Source organism: Eurypyga helias, unplaced genomic scaffold (assembly GCF_000690775.1).
Source record: "Eurypyga helias isolate BGI_N326 unplaced genomic scaffold, ASM69077v1 scaffold27767, whole genome shotgun sequence".
NCBI lineage: Eukaryota > Metazoa > Chordata > Aves > Eurypygiformes > Eurypygidae > Eurypyga > Eurypyga helias.
The window spans coordinates 22,723-41,807 of NW_010262896.1; the positions used below are offsets into that span (position 1 = coordinate 22,723).

At 36.4% G+C, this 19,085-nt stretch overlaps 1 protein-coding gene across 1 annotated transcript in view; it reads left to right on the forward strand.

Annotated features, from left to right (window-relative positions):
- The window catches only part of LOC104512777 (receptor-type tyrosine-protein phosphatase delta), a gene marked incomplete at both ends in the record, with an annotated part of 60,854 nt that overhangs the window by 22,063 nt on the left and 19,706 nt on the right, over window positions 1-19,085 (forward strand). Inside the window, 5 exons of the mRNA XM_010155882.1 lie at window positions 4,560-5,132; window positions 5,566-5,666; window positions 6,530-6,789; window positions 11,475-11,565; window positions 18,262-18,471. Of these exons, the coding sequence (XP_010154184.1) occupies window positions 4,560-5,132; window positions 5,566-5,666; window positions 6,530-6,789; window positions 11,475-11,565; window positions 18,262-18,471 (1,235 nt within the window). The remainder of the gene's footprint in view (window positions 1-4,559; window positions 5,133-5,565; window positions 5,667-6,529; window positions 6,790-11,474; window positions 11,566-18,261; window positions 18,472-19,085) is intronic.

A 19,085-nucleotide genomic window follows, 5' to 3' on the forward strand; every position in this document is an offset into this window, starting at 1 on the left:
TACACCATGCAGCAGTGTTCAGTCTGCATTTGACCACAGGTGGTATTAGATGGTGAGTATCTGATTGCATGATAAGTTCAGCTGATTCAGTTAGCACTGTTAGGATGCTATCAGTGTATCCTATCAGATGATGGGTGAGGAACAAGTTTTAGGTGAGATACAAGTTTTTTTAAAAATTTAACAGTTAACTGTGGCAGGCCTTAACCAAATTATGCCACCACAACCTTAGTGTGATGTTCACTTACAGGTGTTCACAGATAATAGGTGTTAATTTCTGGGTTTTGTAGTGTAGCCACTAAGGATATTCCATTACAATCCATTATAAAAGAAACTTTTGTAGCACTATTAAAAGCTCTTAATAACAATGCATTGTTTTATTGTTTATGCTAATATATAAAGTCCAAAAGGCGTATGTATTTATACTGATTGATTCAATTTTTAAAGCAATCACTGCATGTAAAACACATCTTGTGCTAACATCAGAATCATCTATATCCTTGTCTCATCAGTTTCCTTGGAAGAGACTCAGTCTTGGTGGCTAGATGTATCATACAGTTTCAGATTTTGGAGTACACTGTAGTCAGTACTCTTGACTGATGCTGAAACATACCCTCCAACATCTTATCTTTCCTGAATTCCCATGGTCTGGGAAAAAAAAAGTGCTATATACTTCTTGACTTAAGAAAAAAGACACTTGATCCATAATTCTTTTTATGGTTCAGTTCTCAATTTAAATAAACACAAACATATAGATTATGATTTTGTTAATTTCAAGACATAAACATAGGCTATGCAGCCCTGCTTGCAAACTTAAAGCTTCTGTGCATTTAGTCCTTATTGACTATTCATGTTTCTCTCACCTGTGATGCTGCTGCTTTAGAAAGATGAACAAATCCCATTTCCCATAAAACCCTGAGAGACTGCAGAGCAACTGAGGATCAGAGGCATGCCTGTAAATGTAAAACGTATTGCACTGTTTATGCTGTTTGCTTCACCTTGTGGACAAGTAATGTTTGTTCCTGGTCTCTTGAATAACAGCTAGTTACCATTTGATCCTTGATACATTTCTGTTTGTATTAACATCTCCTCACTTGCTGTTACAGCTTGCTGTGGTTGAGATCTTTCTGTAAGAAAATTCATATGCAGGTTTTTGAAAAAGGAGACAGTGAAAATAGTCAGTACCAAGAGTTTCCGGCTTGCTGTCTTCCTAAGAGAATACATCAGGCAGGTGAAGGAATGGTGCATTAGTACTAGGGGCTTCTAGGTCTTATATACACTCTTGTCTCAGATTTTCCATCTGATTTTTTTTTTTTTTTTTAGCGAAAAAGGTGTTTTTCAAATACTACAATAAAGAAAATGAAAGGTCTGACTTTCTAGTCTAATTTTTAAAGTTTCAAGTCAAGTGCAGCTCTGTTAGAATGAGTGAAGTTATATCCATAAGAGATATGGATATGAAAGGAGAATAAGGTCTGAATGTTTACTGGAGAAACTTAAAATTTAAAAGTTACTCAGATAATTAACTAATCAGCTGTGTCCAGTTAGTATCATTTACATTTTAGATGGGAAAGATAAGATTCAATAAATGTAAGTGAGCCTACAGTATCATAACTGCAGTTATTATTGAAGTCAATGAAAGCAGTTAATCAGATTATATTTTTATTCCAGAAGCATTTGGTTTGGTTTTTTTTTATTTGCTCTGTGGGTTTTGTGTGGGTTTGTTTTGGTTTTGGTTTTGGTTTTGGTTTTTTTGTCTTATGTTTACTTTCCTCTATATTTTTTGAAACAGATGGAAAAAAAAGTCTTACTGGACTTTTCCAAGTCAATTTGAAAATTTTAAATTATTTGGGACAGAAGTTATGAAATAAGTGATTAACAAAACCTTGATAAAAATTAAGATTTATAATCAGTGATATTGTACAATTTTTATGGAGAATTTAATCAGACCTTTAATTTCTGTGTCACAGTAGTTGTAGAATCTCACAGCACAACAGCTTGACTATTATTTGAAATTTACTGTCTGTGCTGGACAACACTCTTGAAATACAGATTTCATCTGAGAGGAGAAAATTAAAGTTAATACAGTGGTGTACTGTACAGCAGCTAACAAACAAGTCACTTTGGGTAACTTGGCAAAGGCAGCTTACATGAGCTTCTACTAGTAATGGCATGCCATTACAACTGTTTGGCATTATAAAGTGTAGTAAAGGAGTGTCTGAGGGACATCATCCTGCATAGAAATGGAGGTGAACTTCACTCGATCATAGAATATTTTTTTTTCATGGGCAATTTCACTTCATTTCGGCTCATGGTAAATTCAGGTATTATTATCAGAAGAAGTTTCTAGATAAGGCTATTTCATGATGCTACAGTATATAAGACCACACGAAATCCTGTGGTTTGTGTTACTCACAAGTGATCATACTAGAAGATGATGTTAACCAAAAGCTATCTGGAAAGAAAAAAAGAGAGAAAAACATTTTCTTTATCTTTAGTTGCATGTTAACAAGAAGGAAATTCATACACTTCACAATATCAAATAGGCTCCATATTAAAAAAAAAGAAAAAAGTCACAATTGTTATTTACCGTTTTAATCACAGGGTATTTTATTAGAAAAATAAGCTTAATTAGTTACCCTGTTCTGATCAAAAGCAAGTAATAATTTCGTTCTTTCTCTGTACGAACCACAAAGTTTAAAAATCAGTTCTGCCACAAGAAAAAAAAAAAATTATCACGGAAATAATTTAGTGACACCTTCCAGCAGTCTCTCCTCTAGAAAGCTGAAGGAGTTATTATTCTATTTGTGTGTATCCTTCTTCTCTTTCATGTGTTCCATTGGTTTCAGTTCAACCTGAACATGAGGAAATACTCCTTCACTGTGAGGGTGACAGAGCACTGGAACAGGCTGCCCAGAGAGGTGGTGGAGTCTCTTTCTCTGGAGACTTTCAAAAGCCGCCTGGACTTGTTCCTGTGTGATCTACTCCAGGTGATCCTGCTCTGTCAATGGGGTTGGACTAGATGATCTCTAGACATCCCTTCCAACCCCTACCACTCTGTGAATCTGTAAAAATATGGCCTGCAATAGGCCTTAACCACCTTTTCTTTCTTCCATAAAGAAGAATCTTCCAATCAATGAGGAAAAGTCAGAACTAGAGAAAAATATGTACTTAGTGGAGTAGAAAGTATGGAAAAAAACTTACAAAGTTTCTGACAATAATACTTGCAGGTGAACTAGACATTTAGAAGAAAGGATATTCAGAAAATTTATATAAAAACTAGCTATAATTCTTTTGCAATTAGAACCAGTGTCATGACTTATGTCAGATATAATGAGGAAAGAGCATATTAAATGCAGAATTTTCTTCAAGCCATGCCATTTCTCCCTCTTTATTCATAATTCATTATGGAATGGTAGTCAGAACTTCTGACAATACATATCTGATTTGCTGGACACCTGAGAACGGAAGATAAGTAATAAAATCCATTGAAGTGTTTAAATACAGGAACCAGAGCTCAGAGTGCTGCAGTTACATTCACACTGGAAAGCTTTGAATGCAGATGGAGCTAATTAGTCTATGTGGAAGACTATGTTATCATGGCATTAATACTCCCCAAAATATTTTTGTCTCTTGACCTTTCAGGTATTGGAATTAAATAGAAACAGTAAATAAGAACAAGGCTCCAAAATGTACACCATATATGTTGTTAAAAGGCATTTCCCCCTTGATTAGGCCTACTTTGATCCTCTGGACTGAATGTTCTCACCACACTTACAGTCTGAACTCCTCGGAAAGACAAATCATCAATTTGGACCAATAGGTCCTAGTTAAGGATTTGAATGTATCTGATGTACAGGTTAAGAAGAGCTTCCAATTTAGTCTTCAGAAGAAATTCCAAGTTGTGCTACCACTCCAAGCTGAAACAGTCCATTGCTGGAAGTGGCGTGTATGGAAAGTGGAATGATAGGGTTCTGTCATATGCAGTAATGTTTTTTGATGACAACTTTGGTCTGAATTCCCTTCTACCCCATTTTAACTGTCAGTGGCAAAAGTTATGTTAGACACCTCTAGAAACTTGTAATTTTTCCATTATTATTCATAATTATCATTATTACTAGTACTATTATTATCATCAATTATTTTTCCATTTACAGGAATGGCAGAAATGTGCCTTGGATTAAATTAATGAATACTTATGACAGTACTCTTTTTTTGCAAGCAAGGATTTGTAAGTGAGACAGAACCATTCATAAGATGTCTTTTTGAAGTTTTACTTCTTGACTCGTGTTCTTAAGTCCTGTGCCTCTGAATGTTCTCTGTATTTAGAAGTAACGGTAAGGGAAGAAGTCAAGAAAGAGTAAATGGCTTTACTAGTGTAGTTTGTTATCATGTATGACTCAATAGTGCAGGAGGCAGACATTATTTCTTCTATAAGACACTAATTTGTGGAACTAAGAGTGAGGGAACAGAAAATTTATCCCTATTCCTGCTAAAACTAGCCTGAAGAATTGTACATGCAATTCTGTTTGTATTTATCATCTGTAAATAACGTTGTGCTACAGTTCCAGGCAAACCTCGGCTTGTGATTAGCCACACACAGATGAACACGGCTCTAATTCAGTGGCACCCTCCTGTGGACACTTTTGGCCCGCTGCAGGGTTATCGCCTGAAGTTTGGTCGCAAAGACGTGGATACATTTACCACCATGGAGTTCTCAGAGAAGGAAGATCACTTCACGGCCACAGACATTCACAAAGGAGCTTCCTACGTCTTCAGGCTCTCAGCTAGAAATAAAGTGGGCTTTGGGGAGGAGATGGTTAAAGAGATTTCGGTTCCTGAAGAGGTACCCAGTGGATTTCCCCAAAACCTCCACTCGGAAAGCTCTACTTCAACATCAGTTCAATTAACTTGGCAGATGCCACTCTTGGCAGAGAGAAATGGCATTATCACCAAATATACCATCTTGTACAGAGATATCAATGTTGCTTACCAGCCAGTTGAACTCCCTGTTGTTCCTGCACTTTCTGGCTTAAAACCAGATACCACATATGATGTAAAAGTACGTGCCCACACAAGCAAAGGGCCTGGTCCATATAGTCCAAGTGTCCAGTTCAGGACACTACCCGTGGATCAAGGTAGGATTTGTCTGCTTATGGCGTTGACCTTTAAAGGAGTATCGGTCTTTGGATATCAGTGTTTTTGAAGCTGTAAATAAAACTGACCAGCCCATTCATAAAAATAGGTTCATCAAACTCCAAAGGTAAAGTATGTAAATCTTAATATGTTTTGGATGCCTTAGAATTCAGTTGTCCCTTGCCAAGCAAGTTCTGGCTAACATCTACACAATTTTTCAGGTAAGGAAAATGTACATTTGGATTGTCACTAGATAAGAGTGAGAATGAGTTTCAGTGTGATATTTAAATATGAGCAAACAGGTAGGAGAGTTGAATCCTTGGATTTTTTTGATGGAAACGGAAATGGAAAGCTAATACTCCCAGGTAGCAGTGGAAATATGACAAGATCTAAGCTCCAAGATGTTGTTTATATACATTGTTTCTTTTCTTCCAGCAGTGTTTGCAAAAAATTTTCATGTGAAAGCAGTAATGAAGACTTCTGTTTTGCTGTCATGGGAAATTCCAGAAAATTACAATTCAGCCTTGCCTTTCAAAGTAAGTTACTTTCCATTTGTATGAGATAAAATATAGAAACTAGAGGATGTTGTTCACCCAGTTAAGTATATTACTGGACATGTGGATTTTTTTGGTATTGATGTATTTAAGAATGCAAACTGATCAGCAATATTGACCCAATCTGTTAAAGTCAGTCATTTGGCAATGTGAGCTTTCCAGTGTTGTGCCAGGCAGGAGTATACTGCTTATTATGCACCTTGCTAATTTGTAGTTTGTTATTAATATATTTTAGAGAAAACACTGAAGGAAATAATAATTTTCTTTCTTTTTTTTTCATTATTTCTGTAGTGACTGTAGCTGAGTATCATTTTGGTTATTGTCTCCTTACATTTACAGCCACACATTTTTGCTTTATAATTCGTTCACTCCACTAACTATGGCATGAGCCAGATAAAGACTCACTGTAACCTGCAGTCTGGCTGGCATTTCTTCTGCATCATTCTTTATCACTTCTGTCATCTCAGGCAGTGGTGAGTGAAGAGCAGTATTATATGAACTCAATGTTGCCAAAACCTTTCTGAATAAAGAGTATGAATGAAAAAGTCAAGTACCTTTAACAACAAGTGTGCCTTGATATAAATGCTGTATTCAAGCAAAACTACTGAATTTGAATAAGTGAAATTGGATTTTAGGAGTGCTTACACTAAATTAATGTGGTTCTTCTTCTCCACTGAAAGCAAGCCTAATTGCAGTAGTAAATCCAGCACTATCTTACAGACTAAAATGCCCTGTAACTTTCATTTTAAATTTATAGCTAGGTTCATTCCTGAATTTGGTGTGACAGTATCAGTTGCCTTCTCTTAGTAACCAAAACCATCTTCAATTTCTATATATTAACTTAGATCCTTTATGATGATGGGAAAATGGTGGTGGAGGTTGATGGACGTGCTACTCAAAAGCTGATTACTAACTTGAAGCCAGAGACATCATATTCATTTGTGCTGACGAACAGAGGGAATAGTGCTGGGGGTCTTCAGCACAGAGTGACAGCAAAGACTGCACCAGATGTGCTTCGCACCAAGCCAGTCTTCATTGGAAAGACCAACTTAGATGGCATGATAACTGTGGAACTTCCAGAAGTACCTTCAAATGAGAACATAAAGTGAGTGAACAAATTACATACCATTGTTAATAACTCCAGAAAGATGACAATTCTTATATTTACTAAACTCTAGGGCTATAGTAGTGGTCCAGGCCTTTTCAGAACAGTACAGAGAATACAGCATGCTGTAGTAGTATTTACCGTAATACTGGACTAATATTTGATGATACTGAACTGGGAGGGGCTGTTGACTCGCTTGACTAGAAGCCTTGCAGAAGGATTTAGGAAGATTGGAGCATTGGGCAATATCCAGTGACATGAAATTTAACAAGAAGAAATGCTAGTTTCTATTGTGAAGGTACCTGGATGCATCCAGTGGAGGGCAACAAATCTGGTGAAACAGCCAGAAGGTATGTTCTCTGAGGACCAGCTGAGGACTCTGGGCTTGTCTGCTTTGGAGAAGAGGAGGCTGAAGGGTGACCTCATTGGTCTCTACAGCTTCCTGAGGAGGGGATGTGAAGAGGGAGGTGCTGATCTCCCTGTGATGCTGTGGTAAAATGTGTGGTAATGGTTCAAAGCTGCATCAGGGAGGTTCAGAGAATATTAGGAAATGTTTCTTTATAGTGATGGTGGTCAAACACTGGATTAGGCTTCCTGAGAGGTGGATCAATGCTCCAAGCAGTATTTAAGGGGTAGTTGAACAATGCCCTTAATGTCATGCTTTAACTTTTGGTCAGCCTTGAAGTGGCCAGGAAGTTGGACTAGACAAATTATAGTTTCCTTCCAACTGGAACTATTCTATAGGTTTGTCATTTAGCCAAGTATGTAAGACAGTAAAATCTAGATAGAAATATATGGAGAAGGATTGTCCTTCAGTTTGTCGGTGTTTCTCAGAATACTTTTCTGTTTCATCATTGACTTCAAATAGCAAAGAGAGATTAAGGAAGCCAGCTGTGCTTTGAACAATGTATCCTCTCAAGAAAAATGTATAACCCATTGATGGGTAGCTGCCCTGCTGCAGCACCTTGAAGGATTCAAACTCAGTCATTCCTGAACTATGTAGGGTTCTAAAGAATAGTTACTGCAATTACATTACTTAATTCATATAAATTAATTACAAAGATTTTTATTAAAAGAAAAATCTCAGGTCTTCTCCACTGGTTCTAGAAAGAAAACAGGATTTTGCTGAAAAATTTGGCAGAGTTTACTAGAGGTTACATAGATTCTGGGGGAAAAGGTTCTGTGGAGATTTAAAAGGAAAAATAGGACTAAAGACCTGACAGGACATGGTCAGCAGGGATTAGAAAGGTTAGACAATGAAGATTTGCCAAGAAAACATGAAGCATGGTACAATCAATAAGTGTTACTGCTCTGCTTATAGTGATTCTTGTTGGTCTATAAGGTTCCCATGTGTAATGTAAAGGAAATGGGGAGGAAAATGAGCAAGTTATTAAATATTGTTGGGGATTCAACTTGTCCTCTCCCTGGTGGATTTTTACTGACAGTTTTGTAGAAAGCTGCTCCCCTTTTTCATTACTAACTGAGGATTTTGAGGCAGGTGAGGTCAAGAAAGAAATGACTTCAAGACATTAAAAGGATGAAAAACTGAAAAATGTAACCATTATCATTAGATTGAGTGAGATGCGGTCAGTAACAAATGCAGCTAAGGAAGACTGAAGATGGAATGAGTCAAAAAAGATTTATGAGGCAGAGCAGTCACAGAGAGAAAAAAGTGCAGGGTAGCTGGTCAAACAATAGCAGAAGATAGAAGTGGAAAAAGAGCTAATGCCTTTCCTTTTATGTAGTGTAAAAAAATCTAAGAGGCTAAGTGATATCAAGAAAGGTACATTAAACCTATGGGGTCCAACTGCCAACTTTGCAAATAAGTATCTCTTCCTTGTGTATCTATTTCCTAAGAAGATATGATTGGGCTAGAGATAGAAAAGCAAAACAAAAAAAAGGATGACTTGATGCTTGGAAGTGAGCATACCAAAACAACTACATACTGAACAGGAAAAGCTTACCTGGTGCTTGCTAGAGTAAGCAAGATTATTGCAGCTATAGTCTTTGTATGGGAATAAAAATTTTGTGTAATAGTTTCAGTGACTTTTTTACAGTTGCTTTTCCTCTATGGGTACATTACACGCTCATGATTGTCTCTGTCTTACTATGAAGTACTATATACACTGAAAATCTTTCAATAAAGATAATGTTTTGCAATAATGAATTATAGGTAAATACTTACGGGATTGAGGGTAATGTTATAAGAGCCTTTATAATTTATTAAAGACTGTAGAAGTAATTTTCATTATTTCAGTGTTTGATGGTGAGACAGCATAGAAAATGGAGCAGAGCTCACCTTATGCTGGGTAAAATGGGTGTCTTTTACTGGCATAATCTCCAGTGAGCAATTTCTTCATTTTCCTGTAGTATTTTGTGCTAATCAAATGCAATTCTTATGTGTAAAGGACAGTTGATGTTTCTCTGGATCTATTCCGACTTTGCAAAGTCTTAGGTAAAACCAGAGTTATTGAATAGTTCGTAATAATCTGTAGTTCAAACAATATCTAAGCAAAACCTCCAGTTCTCATCCCCTATTTAAAAAAAAAAACCAAAACCCACAACCAAAAAAACCCACACCAAATAATAAAGCAAATAATAAAAATATGTTTTTCATGCTACATTTTCTGGAGTTTACTAGAAATAACAGAACTCTGTTGTCCTCTGCAGTTTGCAACACTGTATATGTGTATGTACAGTTTTGCTTTTCTGCTTGCTGGTGATGTACTTTCAGCTTTGAAATACTCTGTATGTGCTGAAAGTCTTAGTGAATGATCAAAGTTGTGAGTGGGATGCATGCGTGAAGAAAGCGTGAAAGGGTGTGAAAGTAACATTTACATGCTGGATGTTCCTTGGTTGAAAAAACAGTATGAATACACGGCTAGCTTTTAAAAGAAAAAGTGGGAGGAAAAAAAGGATAAGTAAGAGGCTCTTGCACAGTTCACCTAGCAGATATATCTTTGATGTCTGAAAGGCATATAGGTGCCAATTCTCAATTGCTTTTGGTCTTGATTCTTAGTTAAAGTGAAGTTACATAGGTTACAGTTATTGCATACATTGATAAATCAGCACCCTTAAGATTTTCTATTAATTTAACCGTAGAATTTTTAAAATACATACAGAGTGAATATCAGGGTTCAACCAGCCTTAGCAGTTTTAAATAAGAACATCAGTGTAAAAGGTGTTTTATCGTGTTAATACAGGCTACACATTTTATTTAAATACTGGAATACAGCAAGGGAGCAGCAGTTAAAAATCTGTCACCAACACTTTTTGTTTCCAGCACCTCCTATGGTAGCTAAGCATTTCCACAGAAAAATTTCTCAGATTTATTAACACAAGAATTAATAAATATGTGCATTTGCTACAGTAGTTAAAAATAAAAAGTTTTGTTACATTTCTTTTCTGGGAAAGAGCTTTAATTAAGAAAAGACCATTAAAATGTACCAATGACCAGCACTGGTATGGCAGAAAGATAGTTTATTTAGGTTTAGACTGAGATAGTTTTAGACCACTTGTAACACAAGTCCTTTTCTGTAGGCTCTCTTTTACTAATCACTTTCGGTTTTTTACTCACTGCATTGCCTGAGTAAAATGAATAGTCAGTGCTGCAGAAGGCTGTAAAAAATGGCAGAGTGTAAGAGAATAAGGCAGTCCATGAGACACTAAAATTATCTTCCTTAATGTAGAGCCAGAGACATGTTCTTAATAAGCCCTGATATTGCTAGAAACAAAGGAGAACAGCTTTTTTCCCTTTTCTCTGAGATGGAGAGTGCTTGACTTTTTGACAAGTGTGTTTATCAGAAAGATATATATTATACCAAACTGGATGTCCTGCTGTTGTGCTTCTACTGCTTCTTTCCTCACACTAATGTAAAATTACGGATATGCCTGACATTTATCCAGGCTTTGTGAGGGAAACAAGAAAAGTGCTGTATCACGATTATACTAGAAAGTATAATTTACTGGTCTCTATGGGGGAGAGGAGAAAGATATTTTCAGGAAAATGTTTCTAAGGAAAACTGATATATGTAGTTTGCAAATCCTAGGTGTAAAGAGAACATACATCAAGCTCTTCTGTCTATAGCTGTGAAAAGAATACTTGAGTAGATAAAGCTGATAGTGATTGATACTCAAAAGTAAAGAGTGTGTGGGTGGAGTGTATGCTATCTGTTCTTTATTTTCTGTTTATAATAGTATTGACAATAACAAGCACTTTATATTAACCTACTATTCTGATTATACTTGAAAATGGAGGAAGATGGAGTGATAATTGAGATTTAAATATATGGTGATATTTAGGGGCTTGGGATTTTTTCCCAGTGTGATGATGGTAAGGCACAAATATCCTATGGCTCTTGTATTTCAAATGAAATAATAAACTGCAGTCAAACATGTAGGCATTTCAGAACATTATAATTAAAGTTTCTTATGCATATTTATATGTTTACATGAAAAAGCAGGTAATTAGTGCCATTTGTTTGTCAAATGTTTTACACTGGAAGTGGTTTCAACAGCATGAATCTTTACAACTACATTTGGAAAGCTGCAGTGGCATAATAATGTGCAAAAATTTGCCCCCAGTGTACCACTGTTCTCTTAAGTTCCTCTGGACAGGCAACTACTCCATCAATTCATCTGTTCCTTTTCCTTCAACTTCACTTGTCCAACTCTTTCCTTTACAGAGGTTACTACATAGTAATTGTGCCTTTAAAGAGGTCTCGTGGAAAGTTTATCAAACCATGGGAGAGTCCAGATGAAATGGAACTAGATGAGGTACTGTATGGTTTTGTTGTCATCTTCTCCTTTATTAAAAAAGCAATTATATTAGTGGTATGTGGTTAACAGTTTTACAAGTTTTGGTTGTCAGGATATTTAATATTTATATTTGAATTAGCCTGTAGAGACTGAAAAAAAAGTTCAAACTACTTAAATTAGAAGAGAATAAAGACACTAAGTTGCAGTAAAGCACACAAAGTGTCTGATCTTTGTTAGCATTAGTATTTTATTCTTTTCCTGTTATAAAACGTAATGCAGAAGTGCAGGAGGTGAAATGAGTTGTCAGCAAAAGCTTAATCACCAATGATATGAACTCTAATAAAGGTCTTGTTCATTAGTGGGGTGTTTACTAAGCCTGTAACAAATGCTAAATTGCAATTTGCACTGCAATTTAACATTTGACCTTGTAGTATTCTTACCTGATTCTCACATTCTGTAACGCTTTTGGTTACAAAACTTTTACAGTAGTCTCCATTCTACTGACAGTTTGTGCTCAGAAATAAATTAATGAAGTGGGAATGAGCAACACTGTGTAATCAGTTAACACTGTAAATGACATTAACCCAGAAGGTGAAAGTACTTTCATTTTAGGAATAAGCCCAGTAATATAAGAAATCAATTCATTTTGTTATTGATATAATAATAATTCCAGGAAGCATAGCAATTTTCAGCATTCAGTCCTGTCTTCTGTTTTAGTGAAGGATAGTATAGGTCATGCAAATTGTCCTTCTTCTTTCCATTCGGAATAATAGTAATATTTATCATTTTAAAGCTCTTTTGAGAGTCCCATATGGAAGTCCTGCACAAAAGACAGGTGGTGGTGTTATTATTGTTGTTGTTGTATCCAGCTAGGATTTTAGATCCCATTCAGAAGCTATGGTAATTCATACATGTAAAATCTTTGTAATTCAAAGGCTAGCAGTCAAAGTCAGTTTCTTTTCTTCTGAATTAGTGATCTTTTAACTGAATCCTGCCTATTTTCTTCTTGTGGGTTTGAGTTTTATGTTACAAAAATGTTTCACCATACGCTTCCCCAAAATACAATCACTGACAAGAGTAATGGTCATCTGCGAGCAATCGCAAGGATTTTTTTCCTTCCTCCCATTGACAAAAGGGATACAAATTTTAATGTTTGACCCAAAGTTTAAGCAAAATAAAGATCTTCACCAAAATAACACTGCTGTAGACAGCTTTCAATAAAAAGCTTTCCAAAGTCTTTCAGTCTTTAGACTGTTTTCTGATCAGAAATGGTGAAGAAGAATATGTACGGCAACAGGAGAATCCCTAATCAGAAGATTAAAAACGACTGTTCAAAGGAAGACATGTTTTTTGTTACTCCTGACTGATGAAGCCTGTGTTTCCTCTTGACCACTTTAATTTATATGATCATGTCATTTGATTCAATTGCAGTGATGACTTGCTTTGATCTATTAAATTCTTTTCTTTAAAAAACTTGGATTGTAAATGCCATCAGCCCATGATCATAGACCTAGGTGACATCAAATACAGTTAAACAGTAAAACCCAGACAGCAAGATCCGTACAATAATAGAAAATTGATTTAATATTACCACCCACTTTTAACATCCAAAGGCTGTAGTAACATTCAGCAGCATTAACACATTAAAGGATAGGTGCCAGATGACATTGAACTTTTTGGCAATTAAATTATACAAGTCCTGCTGATTCCCATAACAAAGGGTCATTTTAATCATCCTGCAAGTTGTGGTGCATTAATCTGTGTAACAGATTGATAAAGAGCATTTATTAATTCAAAAATATTTTGGTCAGGATGGGTTGTTTCCCACTTTTACTAATATAATTGAGACCACATTGTAGAATTAATGGTGGAAGAAATAAGATATGCGTTGACTGCAAAATGAAAATTATTTCTTATAAAGAACTAAAACCCTTGATATATCTTTTACAGTTGTTACCAGTACATATAGTAAGTACGAAGCAGGAAAAAATGACAGGCAGATAGTGACTGTATTTCATGCTAACGTATTCAGTTTCGGAAAAAGACTGTTTTACTTGCAGCTTTAGAAAATAAATGCATATTGTTATTAGGTGTACTATTCCTGACATTTGAAAGTAGTCACACAATGGATACATTTCAAAGAAAAAAAAATCCCACAAAAACAAACCACACTACTTTCTCAGCAAATACTTCCCAATGGTCAAGTGAAGATACTTGTGGATGCCTTTTTTTAGTACAATCTCAAATTTCTGGCTAGTATCAAAAAGAGTTGAGTGATCAGTTTTCCAAATGAACATGGTGTAAATACTTTGCTTAGATTGCCAAAAGTATTTGCTGAAAGCACTACTCTAGAATGTTAACTCCAGTACATAACTGACCAGTTCTAAAGATCCTCCAGCCTTATTGTAGTTTCCTGATCTTCCCCATTTCTTCAACCTCAGTTCTGAATGAAACTAAGAGAGATACATAATCTTAGAGGAGCAGACAGTGGACTACATGTTGTGTACCTAAAAATAATAGTTATTAGAGATACAATCGCTTTTTATTAACTAAAAATTTCACTTTATTTTGAATATCATGACATCTAGTTACTTCAAATAAATATGCAATGCAAGTAAATGAAATATATAAAAAATATTATGGTTTGCAGTAAATATTACCCAGTAGTATTACTTTAGATTTGTAAGCAATAAAGCCTAAATACAAGCCTGCATGTTAAATCAATTCAGTAATTGTACTGAAAACCTGGTATGAAGTACAACAGGAGATATATGTGCAAGTAATAGTATTTGGCAACCACATCGTTTAAATATGAAACATAAATGAGGCCAGAAGTTCACCTGAGGTATATTCAGTCATGTGTAAGCAATGTCACAGATAAAATTTTTATCTATACACAAACACATCAAAGTTTTGCTGGTCTTAGGTGATGAATGACCACCATTGAATAAGTTGAACACATCTTGTTTGACTCATGCTAATTAAATTCTAACATTTGTAGCCAAAATTCACTTTCTGATCACTTCACTGAGTGTAATACAGTACTTCAGCATTTATATCTGTTAAATATGTACATTTTATGTTACTAATTCAAATGCAAGAAATAATTAAGATCAAACATTTTTCTTCTCCTTTCAATCTTGGTCTCACTTTAATTTCAGTATTCCTTCAGTATTTTCACATTATATTATGAACTATAGAAAATCTAACTTAAGTATGGTAAGTAAGTTAAGTAAGTAAATAAATTAGATTAAGTAATCTAACTTAAGTAAGTATGCTGTAATCTGGAAATATATGATAAAGAATTTATTTCAGGTAGCCACACAAATAACTGTAAATCTCAGGGGAAGCTTTAAGTATAAATGAAAATAGCAGTTATCTTCAGGGATCATAGAATCATGGAATGGCTTGGATTGGAGAGGATATTAAAGAACATCTAGTTCCACCCCCCTGCCATGGCCAGGGATACCTTCCACTAGACCAGGTTGCTCAAAGCCTCATCCAGCCTGGCCTTGAAGACATCCAGGGATGGGGCATTCACAGCTTCTCTGGGCAACCTGTTCCAGTGCTCAGTGAAGAATTTTTTCCTGATATCTAAGCTAAACCTCCCCACTTTCAATTTAAACCCATTACCCCTTGTCCTATCACTACAGGCCGTTGTGAAAAGTTCCCCACCATCTTCCTTGTAGGCCCCTTCAGGTACTGGAAGGCTGCTATAAGGTCTCCCTGGAGCCTTCTCTTCTCCAGGCTGAACAAACCCAACTCCTTCATCCTTTCTTCATAAGAGAGGTGCTCCAGCCCTCTGATCATCTTTGTGGCCTCCTCTGAAATCACTCCAACCTATCAATATCCTTCTTACGTTGGGGACTCCACAGCTGGACGCAGCACTCCAGGTGGGGTCTCATGAGAGCAGAGTAGAGGGGGAGAATGACCTCCCTCGACCTGCTGTCCACTCTTCTGATACAGCCCAGGACTTGGATGGCTTTCAGGGCTGCCAGCACACACTGCCGGCTCATGTTCAGCTTTTCATCCCTCATTTCCCCCAAGTCCTTCTCCTCAGGGCTGCTTTTTATCCACTTTCCACCCAGCCCATATTTGTACAGGTCCCAACACTGACTCCTGAAGAAGGCCGCTCGTTAATGATCTCCACTCAGACACTGAGCCATTGACCACCACTCTCTGAGTGCGACCATCCAGCCAGTTCTTTATCCACCGAGCAGTCCATCTGTCAACACAGCTTGGTGTCTTCAGCAAACTTGCTGAGGGTGCACTCAATGCCGTCATCCATGTCACCGACAAAGATGTTAAACAGTACCGGTCCCAACACCAACCCCTGAGGAACACTGCTTGTCCCTCGTCTCCACTCAGACATCAAGCCATTGACCACAACTCTCTGAGTGCTCAAGACATGTACCTATCCTCATAGTGCAGTACTTAAAGGTCCTGACTTCAGTTAGTATACATATCACATTGTTATTACCTGAACACCTTTGTGTTTCAGCAGACTTCAGAATAGTCAGCGCTAATCCCCCTGCATAACTGTTGTTACCTTTATAAAAGATGGCTTTGTGTAGATAAAAACTTTTTCAAGAGTTCTTCCTTCAGAAGATCTTGCAAGGGCTGAAGCAACCTTGAAAAAACTTTGATTGGTCTGTGCCTCATATTCTGCCCTTAGTAAGTCTACCTAGGGCATAGGAAGCTACCAACAGATGTGAGAGTCACCTTCAATAAAGCAACTGAATAGAAATCTTCTTAATATTACAGTTCTCTACTGCCATCATTTTTATACCATGCAAATTTACTCTAGCCGCTCATTAAACTGTTTAGGAAGAATGAAATAGAAATATGGACTACTGATTGTAATAGAGTCCTTGAGTAATGAATAACGATTTCTACTTTCAAATTATGGCCCGTTCATTTTTGCTCAGGGGATCCATTGCAGGGTACCAGCTTTTGTGTTGGACCATGAAAATTGACAGAGTTAAATGAATGTAAAATCTCTGCAACAGAGAGAATAGACACAGTGTTAGAGCTGGAAAGCAGTTGGCTTCAAAGGCGTTACATCCAAATGCCCTCAAAGCTAAGGAAATTTTGATCCAAGTGTGATAGGTGACTTCTTGTTTATATGTAGCGTGTGTCTGAAACATGTATTTCAGTGAGAAGCGATGTTAAAGTAATCAGTATTAAAAGCTGCTGTCTCAGTAGCTTAAGAAAAAAAAATTAAAATTTTCTAAAAAAGTTACATTTTCAAAACTAGATTAGGCAGTTAAAATCTGAAATGTGGGTTATGCATGTTAGGGTTGTAGACAATATTTTATAGTCTAGTAGCAGAAAAGTTGTCTTGGGATTCATAGGTCCTGTTATTGATTCCTAACACCAATGTGTTGTGTAGTGTTCTACAAACCATGAAGAATACCATTTTTGGTGCTTTTGAACAAATAAAATGACAGTTGATTTCAGGTTTGGGATGGAAGATACGTTTACAAATCAATCCTATAAACTTTTCTGCATTTCATTTACTGTTTGTGAAGTACTTTGGAAAACAGTCTTTTCCCTGGGATGTCCAGGAATTTAATATTGGCAGAGTGCTTGGTAGTTTTCATAATAGAGAGAAACAAACAAATAAACAAACAAACAAACAAAAAGCTATTCATTATTGAGTTGTTTGTATTTCAGCATTACCAGAGAAAAGGTAAAAACTGTTAATATAAACTGACTTTCAATAATTGTGATTTTTTTTTTCAAATCTCTGGTTTTTATTCCTGGTTTTTAAATATGACTCACTTAGTTTTGTTGCATCAATCAGGAGACAAGAAAGTATCCTGCATATTCATAAATAGGGAGTAAATATTATTATGTGTTAGGGAAGTGATTGTCCCTTTGAAACTGGCACTGGTGAGGCCACACCTGTTCAGTTTGGGGCCCCTCACTACAAGAAAGACACTGAGGTGCATGTCCTGAGAAGGTCATCAGAGCTGGGGAAGGGTCTGGAGCACAAGTCCTGTGAGGAGCAGTTGAGGGGACTAGGGTTCTTTAGCCTGGAGGAGTCTCAGGGGAGACCTTACTGCTTCCTACCCCTGCCTGAAAGGATGTTGCATCAGTAGCAGGCAATAGGATGAGAGGAAATGGTCTCAAGTTGTGCCAGGGGATGTTTAGATTGGGTATTAGGAAAAATTTCTTCACTTAAAGGGTTCTAAGGTACTAGAACAGGCTGCCCAAGGAGGTGGTTGGGTCACCATCCCTGGACATATTTAAGAAATGTGTAGATGAGGTGCTTAGGGACACGGTTTAGTAGTGGACTTGACAGTGTTAGGTTAACGACTGGATTCTATGATATTAACTGTGTTTTCCAACATAAACAATTCTATGTTTCTATTCTATGACTGACTTCCTATTTATATATTGCTTTATTATCTTGCCCCTCCCCCACCCTGAGACAGCAGTATCAGACACGGAAAATTGTTCTAATTATTTTATGGTTGTATTCTGGGCAGTGCAATTGCTACCCAGTGTCTAAACAAGGATGACAAGAATTTGGGAGATTTTGAAAGAACTGATTTAGTGATACTGATTTGCCTCATGAAATGTGAATAAATTGTATTTTTTGTAGTTCCTGCTCATGCAATAAATTTTCTCATTACATTGTCAATAAGGTACATTAAAATTGTTTACAGTAATCTTTCTGTTCTTGCTTTCCCTCTCTTTTTTCTAAAGCTGCTTAAGGAGATAGCTAGGAAACGCAGAAGCATTCGTCTTGGGAGGGAAGTTGAATTAAAGCCATATATTGCAGCTCACTTTGAAGTTCTTCCTACGGAGTTCACGTTGGGGGATAAGAAACATTACGGTGGCTTTGAGAATAAGCAACTTCAGAGTGGTCAAGAATATGTCTTCTTTGTGCTGGCTGTAATGGAGCACTCAGAATCTGTAAGTTAGTTGATATTTTTCAATCCCCAAATTAGTTTTCCACAATCATTAAAACATATTTTCAGTGCTTATTCCACCTCACAAAAGCTATTCTTTCACAAAAGAGCATTCTTTGCTATTCTTTCATGTGTCAGAGCATTTCTAAAGCATTTCCTTGCTTAGTTCAAATTAATTCGTCAAACTTTTCTGTTTTGCTTGCATCTTTATGTGTTACTTCTGTGTATAACAGAAACCTAAGGATTACCTTTTATTTGCTGTGTTTTGATCGTTTGCAAATTAAATGCTCTGCTATTTGAGGTCATTGTCATAGGTTCTGAGGAATGAACTTCACAGAAGCATCTGTCTTAATGTATTTAAAAACAAGTTCTTCTCTTGACGTAATACTACCATGGAATAGTGACATTGAACACTCAGGATTCTTGGAAAGATCTATTGAATCAAACACATGCACTGCTAGGCTCTTTAGCTAGTCATTCCTTAACAATTTTATCAGTGAATTCTTAGAAAGTTAAAAAATAACTCTCTAATAAAGAAAATTCCTAAATAATGAGCTGTCATTTCCTTTATGTAATTAATTTTGTAGTTATATCCCTTTATGCTTGAGTTAATCTACT